Genomic DNA, 23,366 nt, shown 5'->3' with positions numbered 1-23,366 from the left:
ATACACCGACCCGCCAAAAGTGACGACTATATCGAGCTCACCGCAAGCGGGCTCTACAAAAACTAGTATTAAGTATGAAGACCTCTAATGCTTACATAAAAGTACATATTGCATGTATCTCATTATTGGCATCTTCTATGTAAAATGGACACTTTACAACATGTTGCGTTACAGTATCGCCCAATACACATTAAATTATATTAAAATGCTGTAGAACAGACATTAACACTTTCATAACAGCAATAAACGACCGTTGTTTATTGAACACATAAAGTAGTTCGGAACTTGTTTGTACACGGTTCAGCAGATATTACGTTTATTGGACTAGTCATTCATTAGCTTGTATCGCAATTCCGCAGCTTCATAAACAAATCTGCATTACATTTCTATTTCATTTTTTCTGCTACTGTTTATTATTTGTGTAAACTTAAACATAATTGGACTATTTCTATAATTACTTTTAATATACAACCGCCTTAACCTAAGTTTTCTCGAGACTATATTTTCTAAAGTGATTCCAATCCAAAATAAACTACAATATAATTACATTATTCTAATCTAGACTGGCTCTCCATTCTTGTATATACTCGTCTAATATTCTCTGTTTAAAAACTTCAAAAACTGAATCTGGTTTATATTTGTAAGAGATAACCGCACATCTAAAAAGCCATATTTTCTAGAAGACTGGAAATATGCAAAAGTTTCACCTTTATTTAAGAAGGAAGGAAATTTTCAGCAGGAAATTACAGACTTGTTAGTCTTAGGTCAGTTGTCTGCAGTTGTCTTGAAAAATCATTAAAGCTTATGTGCTTGAACAAATTGCTGTTTGAATCTTAACATGGTTTTTGTTGTGGACGTCCGATGTTTTTTTATAGTTACTGGATGTTCTTGAGGATTGGTCCCTATTTCTAAAGGAAGGGAAGTCACGGGACACCATTTATTTTGATCTGGCAAAAGCTTTCGATAAGATAAGTCATCAAAGAATGGTAAGAAAGGTTTCGACATATGGTATCAAAGTTTTAAATATTTTATCCTGCATTATGGACTCTCCCATAGGAAGAAAGCAATTATAATGTTAACATTAAAGGTGACGTCTCGGGCTGGAAAGACGTTTTGTCTGGTGTACCAAAGGGTAGTGTCTTAGGACCTTAGTGCTAAATGTCAAATGTAAAATTGTCAAATGGCTAATGCTTATTGCCAAATTATGAATAGCAGTTGTAAACTTCTTTAACTTTATGAGCTAATGACCTGTATCTTTTAAACGTATAAATGTAACTTTTAATTATATCAAACATATAATGTTCTACCAGTCTGCATGAAAGCAATAATGTCCTAGCGACGATGGCGACATACAAGTACGAAAAGTCCAGACGGAATCCGCCTGGAAAAGGCACGTCATTGGACAGGAATTGTGCAGGAATTGCAATATTCCGTGTGAAATTGACACAGACACGGATTTTTTCTGGAGTCCGTACGGAGACTTTCATTTTTCCGTGCGGATAAAATTCAGTTTTTCGTGCGAACTCTCATTATTTGCCTGCTGCAACCCACACGTCATTTTGGTAGACACGGACTTTTTCGACTTAGTCAAATTTTGTAGACGGATTTTGGCACTTAGTAATTTTTACAACACGGATTTTTTCGACTTAGAAATTTGTACACTCCTACAAGCCCCAAAACAAGAGTAAAATGAAGTATGGATACAAAGGAATAATGAAAAACATTACTTTGAAATCTAGTCAGGTTTTAGTCTATATTTGATCGCCCTTAGCTCAGATTTCCGCACTGCATTTCAAGAAGCGGAGAAAATGCGGAAAAATTGCGGAAACCTTCAGTCTCTGCGGAAAATAATTTTTGTTTTACGGAAAGCATGCAGAGTAATGACACTTAAACATTTCTCAGCTGCTGAAATTCTGACTCTGACAATTTCATGATGCGGATAAGTTTTACTTTGACATTTTCAGTTGCGGAAATTTTGACTCTGACTACTTCATAAGACAGAGACATTATACTTTCAAAAAACTTAGTAGTCAATTTGACTTTTTCTTTTAAATAAATTAAATATTACAAGATTTTTTTTACAGTAAATGTTGGCGGACCTCTTTAGGAATGAAAAGAATTTCATTAACTTTCTTTCAGAAATTAAAAAAATTGTGACATAACTTTAACTGGTTTGCTGACTAATGGAAATGTTTTGATCAGTCTTGGTAGAGTGTCACACAAGGACCATTTGTGTAAAACTATTGTAAAATCTGGCTAGCAGTTTCACACAAGATTTGTAACTTGAATATTTTTCTTTGTTTAGATATCACAGATATCTCTAAAAATTTAGATATACCTAGTTTTTTCTAATGTGTATACTTTCTTTTGATATGTGTGGTGTAGATGTTGTTAACAGCAATTGTGTTGTTTTTATCAAATGGGTGCTGTGTGAAAGGGTCCAAAGAAGAGGCATATTTCAATTGATTTTACTCCAAGATCCATTTTTTCTCCAACTAATCATGTTTTAAACCACCAAGTGACCATTATGAAATAATTAGACGTACTACACCTGGCCCATATATCAGGCGCAACCAATTCATGTAAGACAAACAGAGGCGTAAAGTTGGACTTAGAATTTTTGTTTCTTCGTGAGAGGCAAAAGTTTGACTTTGAATTTTTCTAACTTCTAGAAAAAAGTTTAACTTAGAATTTGTTTTCGCTTAAAAAAAATCTTTAAGTAAACAATTTGACATTTCTTCAGATGATTTTTTTTTGTAAATCAATTAGATATTACATGTCAAGATACTTTAAAAACATTTGGAGTAAATGTTGGCGCATATCTATATATAATTATAAATCTCAAAAGTTCTTTTTTTTTCAAAATGCAGACTTGATAAAAAACTTAACTATTAGTGGTGAAGCCAGTGCTGTGGTGAGTATGACTTAGCTTTACTTATTCTTCAAATTCATAGTATGCTGAAAATGAAATAGAAAATAAATGAATATTAAATGATCATGTATTCCTCGGAAAAGCTAGGATAGTCAATAAAAATTGCCAATTTATTTGTTTTTAACTATTTTGTACACATTGTATAAAAAACAATGTTTAAAAGGCAGTATGTGTAAATTTCTACATGGAGAGTCGGACCAACTGCCAAAACGGGAACGAATGAATCGTAAGACAACATTTACGTGTATTTTTTTGGACTTGCGTCAAATTTACATATAAATAAAATCAAGGACAATAAAACTATACCATTTAAAATAAAACTTCATATATGTTACTGCCAGTTTCAATTGAAAACGCATAAATATTGAAAAAGTGCAGTCTCTCGATTGCTATTAGATCACATTCGCCGCCATGTTTGTTTACCGAAGATACCTCAGCCAATCAGCTTTACAGGAAGTTGCTGGTTACCTGTCGCATTTTTCAAAAGTTGGCAATCGCAGGAGACCATTTTGTATTGGCATATTTGATTGGTTATTGTAAGACCGAGGGTCAACTGATTCGAGTATTTCTATTGGTTTCCAAAGCTGCTGCAGTTTTTGTGCCATCTTTAAAAAATTTGTGAGATGTTTGCTGTGACTATGTTTGTGCCAAATTGTGGTACTGTAGTAGCATACCACGCTGACTAAAAAATTCATTCGTTGAGAAATCCTGCGATTTAATTCCGGAAGCAAAAGAATATAGGTAAGGGTAGACTTCTTGGGGGAAAAAACAAAGCCCCAGAGCCACACATTTGTAAAGTAGGCCCACAACAAACGATTTACAGTCGACTCGTCCCCTAGTCAACTCGCCCCCCCTCCACCTATATCAGCTCGTCCCCGATCTGGTCATTTCGTCCCCCTTGGCGGTTTCAAATTGGTCTTTTCGGCCCCTTTTTTCGGCACCCCATTTTCGAACGTATTTTTTGGAAAAAAAATCAAAATATGATAAATTAAGTCGTTTCTTAATGTCATTTCCTGTTTGAAGCACACATTGATTTTGTTTACTTGAATTTGCCTCTGACATCTGAATACAGGCTGTAGTCCCTACAAAATTTTGAGTATTCTACCCACTCCCCAGCCTTCTCAAAATTTTACACACGATTGAAATTTACAAATTTAGTTTAAATTTACCTTGAACATGATCTAACATGTAACTGTAGTTTCAGGCTTATTTTCTTTGTTACAATGCTTTCTAAGGAATATTTAACACTTTGATTATGTAAATTTTATTTGTTTTTCAGATAACTCACAGTGCTGGATATATTCCCAAATGTCGACATAAATCCGGCAAAGATCAATAGATCTAGAAAACTTGTTGAATGACATTTTAAAATAGTAAAATGGAAACTCCACAGGTTGCTCAACAAGACAAAATCGAAATTGTACGGTTTGATTGAGCCTGTTCACGGACAGTAGTGGAAATGCAAGCCATTGCCATGATGCAAGAAGTATATAAATAAATCTGACAATTAACAGTCACTGTGAATCGTCAGCAGTACCGGTATCATCTTCATCATAATTAAAAAAAAATTGTAATTAGTGAAAATAACTTGACCTTTTAAATACTTTAGTCGATTTTGTCGACCATCTGACTATTAATTGTGTTATTCAACCATTTTTACGAATAATTCACAACAACTTAATTATTGGAGGCATTCACATTGTTCTGACATTAAAAGGATGTGAATTTTGTACTACAAAGCAGCATGAATGCATTTGCCGAGTGTGATAGTGTATACAGCTGGAACTTTTGCTTAGAATTGTATAATCTTGTGTTTCAGATAAATTAAATTTAGACTACTGTATTTATCATCAGCTTAATATCTACTTGCATAATTGTGCCTATTTTTAATTCATTTAATGTTTTAATTACTTAAATTTCAGGCATTAATATGCTTCATTGTATGAGCTTGTGTGAGAAAGTATATTTAACTAAATTTGAATAAAGAACATAATTTTAAAGATTTTGAATATAATATAAGCTCACATTACAGCAAAATGTTTTGGCAAGCTATTGTGACCACTCCATGTTCGTCACCTGTCGGTCCAATAAGCGTATGGGCCATGCCAATTGTCTAGAAAAATGATGTGCGTAAAATACTTCCGCACGGAATCCAAACGGAATTTTGTTCTGAATTCCGTCTCATTTGCATATTCCGTGCCTATTTTCCAGCCCAATGACGCGCGTAAAGTTGCTCCGCACGGATTTTTTTCCCTGCTAATTTAAATATTCCGTGCCAATTTTCCTGCCCAATGACGTGCGTAAAGCTGCTCCGCACGGAATCCGCACGGAATTTTTTCCTGCTAATTTAAATATATTCCGTGTCTATTTTCCTGACCGATGACGTGCGGAATCTCTGTTTTATTTAGATACCTTAAAAACTGAATTCCGCCTGGAAAAATTGAGCATTTTCTGGCTCTAATTCGTGCCATTGACGTGCGTAAAATATCGTACAGGTAGGACCAAACATGATTACTCTAAAATGCATTACAAAAATATTTTAAAAAGAGACAAAAACCATCGGCTTTTGAAGGATGCATTCATCCACTGATATATTTAATTCTTTATTTGAAAAAAGTACTCGGCAAAAAAGCATTTTGCATATATTGCTTAGTATTCCGCAATAAACAGTCAGCATTTATCATTTGACAATTTCCGTTTGAAAGTCAATATCTGATATTAAGCATTTGGCAAAAGCATTTTGCAGTAACTATTTGCCATTTAGCAATTGGTAGTTAGCGTGACGCACCGGCTTTCAATATATTCCCTATGAATACAACAAATACGTTGATTCACAAGCACGTCACTATCACGATCTCTCCACCTCATCAGCTTCTGCCTAAGAAGGCATTAATAATTGCTTAAGAACCAAAGAATGTAGTCACATTAAAATATTGCGAACCAGGTTTTATTCAGTCTGTTCATCTGAAACCATGGTACACGCAAATGTCAAACGGCACCTTATGATCAATATTTTTCTGGCTTAATATTTAGTGCCGCAGCACCACGAAGAGGCCATTTTCCCTATAAAACGCCTATAGCCGCTAATAAAATGAAGTAAAAATGCAAATAATTCTTTTTATAAAGTTACATACTCCTGTATAATATTATTACAGAGTAGATAAATCATGGTGTCTTATTTAAAGTGGCATTATGGCATCTTAGTGTTTTGGTGACTGTTTTAAAAATAGTGACTAGGTGTTTTGAAATGTTTTCAAGTTTTTAAATATAGATTGCAACGACCTACCTACCTCAATTTTTTTCAAGGAGACTAGAAACACACATATTTTATTTTGGCCTTCTCTGATTTTTATTATCAAAATGGTCACACCTTTGCATGTTATTTATAAAAATATGGACATATCATACCTATAATATGGAAATGATGCCATTATCTGATATCTATAATAATTAAATAATATAATAAGCATACCGTTATCTGATCTCGACGTATCGGTACCAGACGTGCTTTTCTGGAAAGAAAATGTTTTGAGGCAATAAATGACAAAGACATTCTTATAATAAATCACAAAAACATTCTTAGATGAAAATGCCATGAAATATAACAACTAGGTTTATTGGCTTCAACTGAAGTTAATCCAAGACAAAACAAACGGTCATTTAGTTATTAGTAAAGATATTATGAATGGTATTTTACTTTACTAAGTATATGGACGTTAAAGGAATGAAACAGCTTACAGATGTTGGATATCCGACAGATGTAACCGAGTACTTCTTTCTTTTTCTGATCTTAAACGCTTTTTTTACCTATATGAAAAGAACAAGACAAATCTATATTAAATCAAAACAATGAAATATTGAAAAGGAAAATAAGCATTGTCTAGATGATACAAACAACATGAGTACTAGAGTTGTTTAAGTGAAACGATGTTCATAATACCGTTGTACTAAACCTTGGTACATTACAAATGTATTTTCTGTGATTAAACTGCATACAACTATCATAAAATTTACTGAATATATAAGCAGACTTTAAACAATGGACCCTAGACGCCATTGTTTTACGTTTCGACATGACATACGAGCTTATTCGTTATAACGTACAACCGTTAGTTGGTAATTTTATTGATAACTCGAACTGTGGTTCGAGTAATTTCCATTTGTGTATAAAACCATAGCAGCGTTTAAAGAACACGTCATCAACATATTTAAAACACGTAAAATGGCATGATTACATAATTCGAATTTGAAATTTTGATATGCTATTGACGGCGTGTGTTTTAAACGCGTATTTATGATGTCTAATGTATTGTTGTAGTGACTGGTACATACATTGTACAAATTGTCTCTACATATCATGATTTATTATGCGAACTGGCATCCTCGCGGATGTCATGTATTAAAAAGTCAACTGTTATGAATGTATACTAGATATCTTCATCCATTAAACATTTAAAGAGAGAAAGTATAGTTTCTCTGGCCCCAATCAGTTAAGAAAATGACAATTTTGAATTGTAAGAATTATAATACAGATAGTTGAGTACATAATATATGCAAATGTTGAACCAGTACTAATGTGTAGTACAATTCAAGCATGTATATATATTGTGGAATCTGCATCCTCATTTGGTACTGATAGACGCTATGCCGTACTTGGTCTGGTGTATCATGGTGGTTGATGTCATCCCGGTATTATGTACTTCCGGGCCGTTGTATCCTAGGGAGTAGTTCTTTTCAATGTCCATTTTGAAGCTATTCCTTTTTTTACTGGTTACATTTCAAATGTAATTATTGACATTTGATAAAGTTTGTGTCACTAACAGTTGTTTTGGGTGTTTTCTGCACAACCAAATTTCTGTGCGGAAGGATTAAAAACATGTCCGGACCAGACGACCTTGACAGGTGCGTGTGAAGTTTTCTACAGTGATTGTAAATATTAAAATGTAGCAAAAAAGTTCATTTTTGATGACAGTTGTTTTCTAGTCATAAATGATTTGTACATTGTTAAATTTTAGAAATACAGAGCTGCCATTGCTGCAATTGTGTTGTGAAATTCACAGTTCGTATCCAGAAATGCTATTTTTACTATGGAGCAAAGAAGGGGAAATAATACCGGGCCAACACTATAAATATCCAGCATATGTAAGTATATTATATTAGATAATGATAAATAATATCACGGTGGGGAAACGGACACTGGATATAAACAAGAAAGTGATGAATTATACACGCCTGAATTTGGTATATGTTAAGTATTGAATCATTTTAGCTCCGCTATTCAAAGAATAGGAGGGCTATTCAACTCGCCGGCGTGAGATTTCTTGGTTAAAATTTTTCGGCAACCTTTGTTTTTCTGTCATATATTTGTTACTATTGCTTATATCTTACTGCAACTTCACATTAACATTGTCCAGCATACAAACAAAGTATGTACAGGGGCTGGTCCCATTATACCTAAGGTAAATGTCGTCAAGGTGTTATACTTAGGTTATTTTTAAGGTTAAAGTTTTTCGGAAACCTTTGTTTTTCTGTCATATCTTTGTTACTATTGCTTTTATCTTACTGCAAGTTCACATAAACATTCTCCAGCATACAAACAAAGTATGTGCAGGGGCTTGGCCCATTATACCCAAGGTCAAGGTCACCAAGGTGTTATACTTAGGTTATTTTAAGGTTAAAATTTTTCGGCAACCTTTGTTTTTCTGTCATATCAATGTTACTATTGCTTATATCTAACTGTAAGATCACATAAACATTGCCCAGCATACAAAGTATGCACAGGGACTGGACCCATTATTCCCAAATCCAACGTTACAAAGTTGTTATACCTAAAATTATTTTCATGGTAACTTTTTTGAAAGCTTCATTTATAAAAATATCTTTAGTACTTTAAAAGATAATGACTTAAAATTGAAAATATTTCTTTTTAATCATCATCCCTATATTTTTGACAGAATTATGCCCTTTTCATACTTAAAGGTTATTGTCAATCTTCGCTTTCTGGATATAACTTTAGTACAATATAAGATAAAGACTTGAAACTTAAAATGTATCTTTATCATCATCATCTGCATGTGTGGTAACAATACCCATAACTCTGATTTGTATTTTTGACCAACTTATGCCCCTTTCATACTTAAATATTTTGACAAACTTCATTTTCTGGACATAACTTTGGTACCATATAAGATAATGACTTGAAACTCAAAATATATCTTTACCATCATCATCTGCATGTGTGGTTACAATCCCAAACTCTAATTTATGTTCTTGACAGAATTATGCCACTTGGTGTATCTTCCTATTAAAGTAGATGTCTCTTATTGAGACATATATTCATTTTACTGTCAAATCGCCGAATAGTGGAGAGCGCTGTCTTGCGGACAGCTATTGTTATATTTTATGATGACATATTTATCAAAAATTGAAGAGTTACAAATAGTTTGATCCTATGCAATATACGGCTTCAATGGGAAAAATCTCTTTTCTTATACAATGGCACAACTCTCGCTGATAGTTTCATGATCGCTCATAAATGTTCAGCAAGGTGGCAGGTTTTCAAATATAATTGTTTTATAACAAGAAATAGAAAATAAGAATAAAAAATGAATTGAGCGATTTTATTATAATTACTCAGTCCGAACTTGTGTAAGATATTGATACGTTAGGTTTTAAAGTTATTCATACTTTTTGATGTCCTTACCAAAATGAAAAGTTTGCGGCAAATTTGCCGCAACGTTGCGGTAAATTTGCCGCAAACATTTTAGTTCACCAGAACAGAGTAATAAATGTTTGCAGGAGTTTGCCGGTAGCGACGATCTTTCGGCAAACGTTTCGTTGACTTTGCTGCAAACTCACCACAGCCTCTACTGAATGACATTGCCAGAAACTTAATCACATGATTTTGTTCACCAAAACGTCACCAAAATCTTTTATCTATATTTTCGTCTTCAAAACATTCGCCATAATCTTTTAATTATCTAACCAGATGTGAAAGTTCGCCAGAGGATTGCCAGAACAGTATTACATGATTTCTTCTTTGTTTTTATTGGCTGCGTAGAGTTTGGCTCCATTTTCAAACTGCCAAACAGTAGTTGAACATTGATGTATTAACAGTGAATCTGCAAACTAATTAAGGCATTTGCAACTGAGGAAATTTTTGCAAATCAGTTATCAGCTTTCACAACTTTCAAAATATTTAAAGAGTTTCAAACCCATGTTAGCATAAAACATATTTACTAAAGACATACTTTATCATACTGATCTTATACATTTGTATTTCTTTCTGTATAATTATACTGAGAAAAACTTCCAACTAGACCCTTGAAGGATGTAGATATCTTCGCATCGGAGGCATATTCTGTTTATTTCAGATGTTTTCTGCTTTTTGCGTACACAAAACGCCAGACTTCTAGAGACATACAACAAAAATAAAATTCAACCAGATTTTAAGAATACAAATGACAAAATCACGATTTGCACATGCACAGCCAAGCACGGTATTTTCGCAAAAGTAAAAATTATTTTACCAAAAATTTTATAGGCATTCAGGTCAATAAAACGATGTTTAAAATTCATTAGCTCACCTTATAAAATAAAAAAGATATGGCTCTCGGGTTACATTCTTCAATGTGGTCGCTAGTTGATAGTTCATCGTGGCTTACGAGGGCGTGGTACCAGGTACCGTCGTGAAATTGCACGAGGGCACTGGGTTTCCACCTCAAAGCGGAAAGTCGCCATATACCTATCATGTGTCGGTGCGACGTTAATCACAAAAAAAAAAAAAAAAAAAAGAATCTCATTCTTCAAGGTCTAGTGGAAGTTTTGCTCAGTATATTTAGAAAAGATAAATCCTTATCAGCAGATGATATATTTTGCTAATTTAAGAGACAAATATGCCTTTTCTTACTTTTCTTGAAAATATATTGCTGAACCCAGATTCCTTTGTTTTTCAAAACAAAGTGCCCGCTACCTTAGCGCCAAAAGTTTGCAGCAAATTTGCGGCAAACAAATTTGCAAAGTTGTTTGCAGCAAAGTCGCCGCAAACTAATTTGCATAAATAGTTTGCCAAAAGCTCGCCAGAACATTGCCAGAAAGGTTTTGGCGAATTTGCCGCAAACTTTTACCATGCAAATTAGGTTTGCCGCAATTTGCTGCAAACTTTATTTGCATATTCATTTGTATAAATTGTTTGCCGCAAATTTACCGCAAACTAATTTGCATGGTAAAAGTTTGCCAAAAGAAAATTTGCGGCAAATTCACCAAAACGTTTGCGGCAAATTTGCCGCAATGTTCGCCGGAAGCCTGAGATTTTGGTAAGAATATATACTTTTTGATGTCCGACCTGAAGGTGTACTGGGGATAGACGAAGCAAATAAGTTGCTGCACAGAGGATAGCTGTTAAGTGGACTAAAGATAGTTACGATATATTTTGACCAATTATACTGTGATAATGATTATCCATTGCATACGGTTTTTACCTCTGGGCAAGACGGAGGGATATGGTTTCGACGTTGTCCATATCGAGGACTGAGGGCGAAACTTTTTTATCTCTGCTATAGTGCTTTTTTAGTTCACTTGAGCCAAAGGCTCATGGTGAGCTTTTGTGACCGCTCAATGTCCGTCGTCCGCCGTGCGTAGTGCATCGTGCGTCGTGTGTCCGTCAACAATTCCTAAAAAAAAAACCTTCTTCTTGAAAACCACTGGGCAGAATTACACGAAACTTCACAGGAATTATCCTTGGGTGGTCCCCTTTCAAAATTGTTCAAAGAATTGAATTCCAAGCAGAACTCTGGTTGCCATGGTTACCAAAAGGAAAAACTTAAAAAATCTTCTTGTCCAAAACCACAGGGTCTTGGGCTTTAATATTTGGTATGTAGCATCATATAGTAGTTCTCTACAAAGATTGTTCAAATTATTCCCCTAGGGTCAAATATGGCCCGCCCCGGGGGTCACATGGTTAATATAGACTTATATAGGAAAAAACTTTAAAAATCTTCCTGTCTGAAACCACAAGACCTAGGCCTTTGATATCTGGTATGTAGCATTGCCCCGGGGGTACCAAGTTTTACATAGGCTTATGTAGGAAAAACTTTAAAAATTGTTTTATCGGAAACTGCAAAGCCTAGGGTTTTAATATTTGGTATGTAGCATTGCCAAGTGGTGCTTTACCAAGATTATTTAAAATTATGCTCCTGAGGTGAAAAGAGGCCCCACCCAGGGGGTCCCAAGTTTTACATAGACTTATATAGGAAAAAAAACTTTAAAAATCTTCTTGCCTGAAACTGCAAGGTCAAGGCTTTTGATATTTGGTATGTTGCATTGCCTAGTAGTCCTCTACCATAATTGTTCAAATTAAGCCCCTGGAGTGAAAAGAGGCCCTGCCCCGGGGGTACCAAATTTTACATAGACTTATATAGGGAAAAAAATTGAAAATCTTCTTGTCTTGAAGTTCAAGGCTTTAAAAGCCTTTGATATTTGGTATGTAGCATTGCTTAGTAGTTCTCTAACAAGATTGTTCAAATTATGCCCCTGGGGTGAAAAGAGACCCTGCCCCGGGGTTAACTTGTATATGAGTTATATAGGAAAATTACTTAAAAAACTATCTGATCATATTTCCTAGACTATTTAAGTATAATTACCTGATGACCCCAAGTACTAAGGATCACTTGACCATGACCTTGACCTAATGACCTACATTTTTGTTTTTTAAGATACAGCCGTGAAATTTGGATGACATATACAGTTTTGCATACCGATCTTAACAGCATAGAAATTGGACCACGTCAGTTACTTTCGATAAAGATTTCAATACTCATCTTGAATGTTCTTATTGTGACCTACTGACCTACTTTCTTGTTTTTGAAGCTACAGCAAAATGATTTGGACCACATGTATAATGTTTGATACGGATTTCAATACTCATCTTGAATAGTCTTTATCATGACCTACCGACCTACTTTCTTGTTTTTGAAGATACAACATGGAAATTTGGACCACACATAGAAATTTTGATACAGATTTCAATACTCATCTTAAATATTATTTACACTGACCTGCTGACCTACTTTCTTGTTTTTGAAGCTACAGCAAAGAGGTTTGGACCACTGTATATTTTTTAACAGATTTCAGTATATATCTTGAAGAATCTTCACCATGACCTTCTCACCTATTTTTTTAAGCTTTAGCAAAGAAATTTGATCAAGAAAGCAATTAAACTCATGTGAGCGATATAGGGCCATCATGGCCCTCTTGTTCAGCTGATCTTCATAAAATTTTGTCAGAATGGTTGCCTTGATAAAATCTAGGTCAAGTTCGAATATTGGTCATCTGGGGTCAAAAACTAGGTCATATCTAAGAAAATACTTGTTTAAACTCAAGAGACCTCTTTTTTGTCCAATCTTAATGAAAATTGGTCAAAATATTTGTTTCTTTGAAATCATTCTAATTCAAACATGTTTACACTGTTATGGTGTGTTTCTCAGGTGAGCGACCTAGGGCCATCTTGGCCCTCTTGTTTTCAAATATCAGTATTTTAATCGCTCATTTAAATATCGTCATGATATATGGATTAGCGTCTACTTCTTAGCTTTAATAACATGTAAATAGTATAGTGCTATAATGTAATGTTAAATGTATCTAAAGTCTCTTATTTGTTTATACCTTTGTATAATATACTGTATGTACATTGGTGAGACTCAAATAAATAATAAAGAGAGACAAAACTTCTTATTACTTTGTTAAAGACTTTTACGAGATCCTTAAAAACATAGTATTATCTTACAAAATATACGTTTCACCGTTATTAGAAGTAGGAAAATACCTGATGGCTCAATAGGCAGTGGAACAGAAACAGGAAAAATCCCTGAAAGAAACATGGAGGTAATGTTATATCAAGTAACTGCTGTATATGTAATTAGTAAATAGTTATCCTTGGCGGGTTGTAATCCTGTATTTCTTTTTTCCCCGTATTTCTAACATGTACATTTAACGATATCTGTATGTAACTAATTAAGTATGGGTATGGCATTTTCTTTCGAATACTGACATGTCGGCCATCTTAAATTCTAAAAGGCTGTCAAACTATTAGAAACACAATATTGTCATCAAGCAACCCATTTTTTGTGGAAGGCTTTATCTTTATATATACAACACTGGTTAGGTTAACTGTTCGCCATTACATTAATGAAATAATGTTGAAAAACGGCGTTAAAACCAAAACAAACAAACAAACAAACAAACAAACCAAAACAAAACAAAACAAACAAACAAACAAACAAATAAAATGTTACTTTCAAACGAAAACAAATGTAAAAAACTTTTACGTCTTTGTAAAGGGTTTGAAATCTTGATTACAAATTATTTATACGCATGATTTGAAAGAACTGTATACTGTTCATTAGCCAAAGGCATATATATGTCGATTACGCTAATAAATGTTGTTGTTGTTGTTGTTTGTATATGTAATTCTAACCTGGTAAGCATAGCCAATCTAAAAAACTGATATGTTCAGTCAAATTTAAAACTACTCGCCCACAGTAAGGGTAAAAATTTTAACAGGTTCATTTCCCATGGGAGGCCGATGCGCTATGCTAATTGACAAATGCTAATTGCCAAATATTTAATGTTAAATGCAAATTATTTTATGCTAAATGCCAGTTACTTAATGCTAAATGCTATATACAAAATGCTTTATGTCATATACTTAATACTAAATGCCAAGTGCTCATCGTCAACGTTTTAGATTTATGAAATAATGCTTTTTATCTGTTAAATATGATTGTAACTTTTAGTTATTTGAAGGCATATTCTACCAGTCTGACTTGAAACAATAACATGTTCTGCCGGCCATAAAAAATTGGACAGAAACTGTTTAAGATTTTTTTTAACAGAGATGAAGTTATGTTACAAAGGCCAATGACTATGTAAAGGATGCATTCATACTCTGATATATATTCAGTTATTTTTCATTAGGTACTTAGCAATAAGCATTTGGCATTTATTGTTTCGCATTAATCAGTTAACAATTAACATTTAACGTTTGATAATTATCGTTTGACAGTCTATGTTTAACTTTCAGCATTTGGTCAATAGCATTTTGCATTAACTATTTGTCATTTAGCATGGCGCACCGGCCTTCCATAATGTCCGGCTCCTCTAGCCTGACACAGAATGTATATGTCACATTAAAAATGATTAAAGGTGCACAATTAAGACAAATGAATAGACATAAATCTTAAAAAAGACTACACATTTTGAAATATAGTACTAAACATTACGATAGCCGTGCAATATTCCCTTGAAATCAACACATGCACAGAGAAACAAATGATTGTTTCTGTTTTTTCTTGGACTGACATGAGGAGGGGGGGGGGGGGGGGGGTCATTTTGTCCTACTTTCGTGTTTATCGCTTTTCCGTAATCGGTCGGAAATTCTTTGGGATCACGTGATTTTAAAATTGTTTCAAACGAATATCCATTTAAGACGCGCAACAAAATAATTGTATTTTCATGATCGTAATTATGCACGACTTGCACGAAAAATATGAGATGTACAAAATTTAAATTTAAAATTGACAGTGACATATATTAGGCCAAGACAATGTGTTTAATGTCTAAAATCTTATTAAATTAATGTAGCCATGTGTACATAAATAAGTGTATTTAGGTAAATTTCAATCATACTTTGTTTCTGCAGTGTAAGATAGTTACTCATTTATATTCTTAAAATTATACTGACAAGGCAGTCTGAAAGACAGCTAAATCCCCCGCCACTGCCATGGATAGTGAAAGGGTAAAACCTTTGATTTTAGCTGTGACCTTGACCTTGAACTGACATGGCTGACTTATGAATTCTGCACAACGTCTTGATGAGGTGATCATTTGACCAAAGTTTCATGAAAATCCTTCAAGGGGTTTAGGAGATACAGAGCTAAAACCTTTGACCTTCAGTTGTGACCTTGACCTTGAGTTGACATGGCTGACTCATGAGTTCTTGATGAGGTGATCATTTGACCCAAGTTTGATGAAAATCCTTCAAGGGGTTAAGGAGATACAGAGTGGACACCAAATGGAAGGGTCAAACCTTCGACCCTTAGTTGTGACCTTGACCTTGAGATGGCATGGTTGACTCATAATTTCTGCACATCGTTCTGATGAGGTAATCGTTTGATCAAAGTTTTATAAAATTCCTTCAAGGGGTTTAGGAGATACAGAGCGGACACGAAATAGAAGGCTCAAACCTTTGACCTTCAGTTGTGACATTGACCTTGAGCCGACATGGCTGACTCATAAGTTCTGCACATCGCCTTGATGAGGTGTTCGTTTGACCCAAGTTTGATGAAAATCCTTCAAGGGGTTTAGGAAATATAGAGCGGACACAAAATGGAAGGTTCAAACCTTTGACCCTAAGCTGTGACCTTGACCTTGAGCCGGCATGACTGACTCATGGGTTCTGCACATCGTCTTGATGAGGTGATCATTTGACCCAAGTTTTATAAAATTCCTTCAAGGGGTTTAAGAGATATAGAGCGGACACAAAATGGAAGGCTCAAACCTAAATTCCTTCAAGGGGTTTAAGAGATATAGAGCGGACACAAAATGGAAGGCTCAAACCTTTGACCTTGAGTTGTGACCTTGACCTTGAGCCGGTATGGCTGACTCATGGGTTCTGCACATCGTCTTGATGAGGTGATCATTTGACCCAAGTTTTATAAAATTCCTTCAAGGGGTTTAGGAGATATAGAGCGGACACAAAATGGCAGGCTCAAACCTTTGACCTTGAGTTGTGACCTTGACCTTGAACCGACAAGGCTGACTCATGGGTTCTGCATATCGTCTTGATGAGGTGATCATTTGACCAGGGTTTCATGAAAATCCTTCAAGGGGTTTAGGAGATATGGACCGGACACGATTTTGTTACGGACGGACGGACGGACGGACGGAAGGACGGACGCAGACCATTCCTATAATCCCTCCGTCACGGGGGGGGGGAATAAAAAGAGATTAACTGAAAAAGTTTACAGACGAAGTTGTAAAAACACTTTTATTCGGGCTGGAAGGACCTGAATTGTCCTTATGAAAACTTGTAGTATAGCTGTATATTACCTGTATTATAAGAATGATTTTCATGAAGTTTTTGTGAGTTACAAAAATGTTGAATTCCATGTGCTAAGTTTGTAAAAATCACGTTATCGTTTGGGCATATGATATCTTTTGCATCTATTTAAAGTATTTATAAATTATATCCTCGTTTCGGAGGGTTCTTCCGAAAAAGTCCGAAGATGCTTGATGGGTTCGTAAGCAGTCGGAAAGCATACTTTCGGTTTGACATAGGCAACATTTTTTGTTTATTTGTTAGTTATTCTTGAACATATTCATGACTATTTGGTCAGAACCGATGCAGTGGGCCATATTTTCAGTAAATAGGAAGTCTCAGCTACAAACTCTGGTTTTATATAATACTCGTTCGGGTTTTAGTAATGGACCTTTAAGTATGATGGCTGATTTCTGCCATTTCGTGTTTGCGTGTTCGCGGGGCGAAAACACGACAACATGAAAACACAACAAATACCTAATTTGTCAAGTTTTCGTTTTTCTGGGGCGAAAACACGACACATTTTACACAAACAATTGACGTTAAGAGGGCGCCGACACGACAAATTTATCTGTTGAGTTTTCGTGTTGGCGGGTATAAATATGTCGTATTGGCGACATTATTTGTCGTGTTTCATGTGAAAAGCGGACTGACTATCAAAGTGAGGAGACCAATTACTCCACTGAATTCTAGTGGACTAACTATTAAACTTGAGGGGGGGGGGGGGACTTATTAACTTACTGAATGCTGGGGGACTGACTACCAAACTGAGGTGACTAATTATCTCCTCTGAATACTGGCGGACTGACTATCAAACCGAGTGGTCTAATTACTCCCACTGAATGCTAGCGGACTGTCTATCGAACTGAGGTGACTAATTATTTCCTCTGAATGCTGGTGGACTGACTATCAACTGAGTGGTCTAATTACTCCCACTGAATGCTGGCTGACTGTCTATCAAACTGAGGTGACTAATTATCTCCTCTGAATGCTGGTTGACTGACTATCAAACCGAGTGGTCTAATTACTCCCCACTGAATGCTGGCGGACTGTCTATCAAACTAAGGTGACTAATTATCTCCTCTGAATGCTGGCGGACTGACTATCAAACCGAGGTGACTAATTACTCTCACTGAATGCTTGCGAACTGACTATCAAACTGAGTGGTCTAATTACTCGCACTGAATGCTGGGGAACTGACTATCAAACTGAGTGGTCTAATTATTACTCACTGAATGCTGTGGATTGACTATCATACTGAGTGATCTAATTACCCTCACTGAATGCTGGCGGACTGACTATCATACTGAGTTGTCTAATTACCCCAACTGAATGCTTGCGGACTGACTATCATACTGGGTGGTCTAATTACCCTCAATGAATGCTTGCGGACTGACTATCATACTGAGTGGTCTAATTACCCTCACCGAATGCTGCTAGACTGACTATTATACTGAGTGAACTAATTTATCCCCTGAATGCTGACTGACAGACTACCATATTGAGTGGTCTAAATGCCCCAACTGAATGCTGGCGAACTGACTATCAAACTGAGTTGTCTAATTACCCCCACTGAATGCTTGCGGACTGACTATCATACTGAGTGGTCTAATTACCCTCACCGAATGCTGCTGGATTGACTATTATACTGAGTGAACTAATTAACCCCATGAACGTGACTGAGGGACTATCATATTGAGTGGTCTAAATACCCCAACTGAATGCTGGCGAACTGACAATCAAACTGAGTGGTCTTTTTACCCTCACTAAATGCTGCTGGTTTGACTATCAAACCGAGGAGACTAATTACTCCTCTGAGTGCTGGCGGACCGACTATCAAACTGAGAGGACTATTTACCCCACTGAAGGCGGCGGACTGACTATCAAACTGAGGGAACTAATTAACCCCACTGAATGCTGCTGGACAAACTATCAAACTGATGGGACTTATTACCGCGCTGAATGCTGGCGGACTGACTATCAAACTGAGTGGTCTAATTACCTTCACTGAATGCTGGCGGACTGACTATCAAACCGAGGGGACTAATTACTCTCACTGAATGCTTGCGAACTGACTATCAAACTGAGTGGTCTAATTACTCGCACTGAATGCTGGGGAACTGACTATCAAACTGAGTGGTCTAATTATTACTCACTGAATGCTGTGGATTGACTATCATACTGAGTGATCTAATTACCCTCACTGAATGCTGGCGGACTGACTATTATACTGAGTTGCCTAATTACCCCCACTGAATGCTTGCGGACTGACTATCATACTGGGTGGTCTAATTACCCTCAATGAATGCTTGCGGACTGACTATCATACTGAGTGGTCTAATTACCCTCACCGAATGCTGCTAGACTGACTATTATACTGAGTGAACTAATTAACCCCCTGAATGCTGACTGACAGACTATCATATTGAGTGGTCTAAATGCCCCAACTGAATGCTGGCGAACTGACTATCAAACTGAGTTGTCTAATTACCCCCACTGAATGCTTGCGGACTGACTATCATACTGAGTGGTCTAATTACCCTCACCGAATGCTGCTGGATTGACTATTATACTGAGTGAACTAATTAACCCCCTGAATGCTGACTGACAGACTATCATATTGAGTGGTCTAAATACCCCAACTGAATGCTGGCGAACTGACAATCAAACTGAGTGGTCTTTTTACCCTCACTGAATGCTGGCGGTTTGACTATCAAACCGAGGAGACTAATTACTCCTCTGAGTGCTGGCGGACCGACTATCAAACTGAGAGGACTATTTACCCCACTGAAGGCGGCGGACTGACTATCAAACTGAGGGAACTTATTAACCCCACTGATTGCTGGTGGACAAACTATCAAACTGATGGGACTTATTACCGCGCTGAATGCTGGCGGACTGACTATCAAACTGAGTGGTCTAATTACCTTCACTGAATTCTGGCGGACTGACTATCAGACTGAGCGGTGTTATTACCTCCTTTTATTTAATGAATGCTAGCGGACTGACTATCAAACTGAGATGTCTAATTACTAAACTGAATGCTGGCGGACTGACATTCGAACTGAGGTGACTAATTAACCCACTGAATTCTGGTGGACTGACTATCAAACTGAGGGGACTAATTAAGCCACTGAGTGCTAGTTGACTGACTAGTAGACTGAGGGAACTTATTACCCCCATTGAATGCTGGCGGACTGACTATCAAACAGCGAGTGGTCTAATTACCTTCACTGAATTCTGGCGGACTGACTATCAAACTGAGTTGTTTGATTACCTCCATTGAATGCAGGCGGAGTGACTATCACACTGAGGGGACTAATTAAACTACTGAATACTGGCAGACTGACAGTCAAATTGATTGGACTAATTAAACTACTGAATTCTGGCAGACTGACTGTCAAAACGACGGGGTTCATTACCCAAATGAATTCTGGTGGACTGACTTACAAACTGAGGTGACTAATTACCCCACTGAATGCTGGCGGACTGACTGTCAAACAGAGTGGTTTAATTACCCTGACTGAATGGTACCAGGCTGACTATCAAACTGAGGTGACTAATTACTTCACTGAATGCTGGCAGACTGACAACAAACTGAGGTGTCTAATTACGCCACTGAATGCTAGCGGACTGACTAACAAACTGAGGTGACTAATTACCCCAATAAATGCTGGCAGACTGACTAACAAACTGAGGTGACTAATACCCCCACTGAATGCTGGCAGACTGATTAACAAACTGAGGTGACTAATTACCCCACTGTATGCTAGCGGATTGACAATCAAGCTGAGGTGACTAATTACCTCACTGAATGCTAGCGGACTGCCTGTCAAACTGATGGGACTAATTAACATAATGAATGCTGACGGAATGACTATCAAACTTAGTTGACTAATTACCCCACTGAATGCTGGCGGACTGACTTATTAAACGTAGTGGACTAACTACCCCACTGAATGCTGGCGGAATGACTTATTAAACGTAGTGGACTAACTACCCCGCTGAATGCTGGCGGACTGACTTATTAAACGTAGTGGACTAATTACCCCTCTGAATGCTGGCGGACTGACTTATTAAACGTAGTGGACTAATTACCCCTCTGAATGCTGGCGGAATGACTATCAAACTTAGTGGACTAACTACCCCGCTGAATGCTGGCGGACAGACTTATTAAACGTAGTGGACTAATTACCCCTCTGAATGCTGGCGGAATGACTATCAAACTTAGTGGACTAATTACCCCACGGAATGCTGGCGGACTGACTTATTAAACGTAGTGGACTAATTACCCCTCTGAATGCTGGCGGAATGACTATCAAACTTAGTGGACTAATATCCCGTGACTGCTGGCGGAATGACTATCAAACTTAGTGGACTAACTACCCCCTGAATATGGTGGACTGGATTATAAACTAGTGGACTAACTACCCCTCTGAATGCTGGCGGACTGACTTATTAACGTAGTGGACTGACTACCCCGCTGAATGCTGGGGATGAAAATCAAACTTAGTGGACTAATTACCCCTGAATGCTGGCGGACTGACATCAAACTAGGGGAACTAATTACTCCCCTGAATGCTGGCGAACTGATTATCAAACTAGTAGACTTATTACCCCACTGAATGCTGGCGGACTGACATCAAACTGAGGGAACTAATTACTCCCACTGAATGCTGGCGAACTGATTATCAAACTGAGTAGACTAATTACTCCCACTGAATGCTGGCGAACTGATTATCAAACTGAGTAGACTTATTACCCCACTGAATGCTGGCGGACTGACATCAAACTGAGGGAACTGATTACCTTACTGAATGCTGGCGGAGTTACTTACAAACTGAGTAGACTAATTACCTCCACTGAATGCTGGCGGACTGACATCAAACTGAGGGAAATAATTACCTTACTGAATGCTGGTGGACTTACTTACAAACTAAGGGGAGTAATTACTCCCACTGAATGCTGGCGGACTGATTATCAAACTGAGTAGACTAATTACCCCACTGAATGCCGGCGGGCTGATTATCAAACTGGGGGAACTAATTACCTTACTGAATGGTGGTGGAGTTACTTACAAACTGAGTAGACTAATTACCCCACTGAATGCCGGCGGACTGATTATCAAACTGAGTAGACTAATTACCCCCCTGAATGCTGGCGGACTGATTATCAAACTGAGGGAACTAATTACTCCCACTGAATGCTGGCGAACTGATTATCAAACTGAGTAGACTAATTACTCCCACTGAATGCTGTCGGACTGATGATCAAACTGAGTAGACTAATTACCCCGCTGAATGCTGGCGGACTGACATCAAACTGAGGTAACTAATTACCTAACTGAATGCTGGTGGAGTTACTTACAAACAGAGGGGAGTAATTACTCCCGCTGAATGCTGGCGGACTGATTATCAAACTGAGTAGACTAATTACCCCACTGAATGCTGGCGGGCTGACATCAAACTGAGGGAACTAATTACTCCCACTGAATGCTGGCGGACTGACTTATTAAACGTAGTGGACTAATTACCCCTCTGAATGCTGGCGGACTGACTTATTAAACGTAGTGGACTAATTACCCCTCTGAATGCTGGCGGAATGACTATCAAACTTAGTGGACTAACTACCCCGCTGAATGCTGGCGGACAGACTTATTAAACGTAGTGGACTAATTACCCCTCTGAATGCTGGCGGAATGACTATCAAACTTAGTGGACTAATTACCCCACGGAATGCTGGCGGACTGACTTATTAAACGTAGTGGACTAATTACCCCTCTGAATGCTGGCGGAATGACTATCAAACTTAGTGGACTAACTATCCCGCTGACTGCTGGCGGAATGACTATCAAACTTAGTGGACTAACTACCCCACTGAATACTGGTGGACTGGCTTATTAAACGTAGTGGACTAACTACCCCTCTGAATGCTGGCGGACTGACTTATTAAACGTAGTGGACTGACTACCCCGCTGAATGCTGGCGGAATGAAAATCAAACTTAGTGGACTAATTACCCCACTGAATGCTGGCGGACTGACATCAAACTGAGGGAACTAATTACTCCCACTGAATGCTGGCGAACTGATTATCAAACTGAGTAGACTTATTACTCCCACTGAATGCTGGCGGACTGACATCAAACTGAGGGAACTAATTACTCCCACTGAATGCTGGCGAACTGATTATCAAACTGAGTAGACTAATTACTCCCACTGAATGCTGGCGAACTGATTATCAAACTGAGTAGACTTATTACCCCACTGAATGCTGGCGGACTGACATCAAACTGAGGGAACTGATTACCTTACTGAATGCTGGCGGAGTTACTTACAAAC

General features: G+C 37.1%; 1 protein-coding gene across 4 annotated transcripts in view; it reads right to left on the bottom strand.

Moving 5' to 3' along the window:
- LOC123540821 (adhesion G protein-coupled receptor E3-like) overlaps positions 1-23,366 on the bottom strand; it is a 162,050-nt gene that overhangs the window by 2,492 nt on the left and 136,192 nt on the right. For 3 of the 4 annotated variants that reach the window (XR_008367774.1, XM_053526341.1, XM_053526340.1), the window contains 3 exons: positions 13,755-13,796; positions 6,671-6,739; positions 6,405-6,444 (listed from right to left, as the gene is read on the bottom strand). Coding sequence is in view for 3 of the 4 variants with exons in the window: in XM_053526341.1 (XP_053382316.1) it covers positions 6,405-6,444; positions 6,671-6,739; positions 13,755-13,796 (151 nt within the window). In the remaining variant the exon portion in view is untranslated. Of the gene's footprint in view, positions 1-6,404; positions 6,445-6,670; positions 6,740-13,751; positions 13,797-23,366 lie in introns of those variants that run through there. The other variant, XM_053526342.1, reaches the window with a different exon arrangement.

Source organism: Mercenaria mercenaria, chromosome 16 (genome assembly GCF_021730395.1).
Source record: "Mercenaria mercenaria strain notata chromosome 16, MADL_Memer_1, whole genome shotgun sequence".
Classification (NCBI taxonomy): domain Eukaryota; kingdom Metazoa; phylum Mollusca; class Bivalvia; order Venerida; family Veneridae; genus Mercenaria; species Mercenaria mercenaria.
Note: the sequence above shows the minus strand (reverse complement) of the source record. Positions and strands in the feature narration are given on the sequence as shown.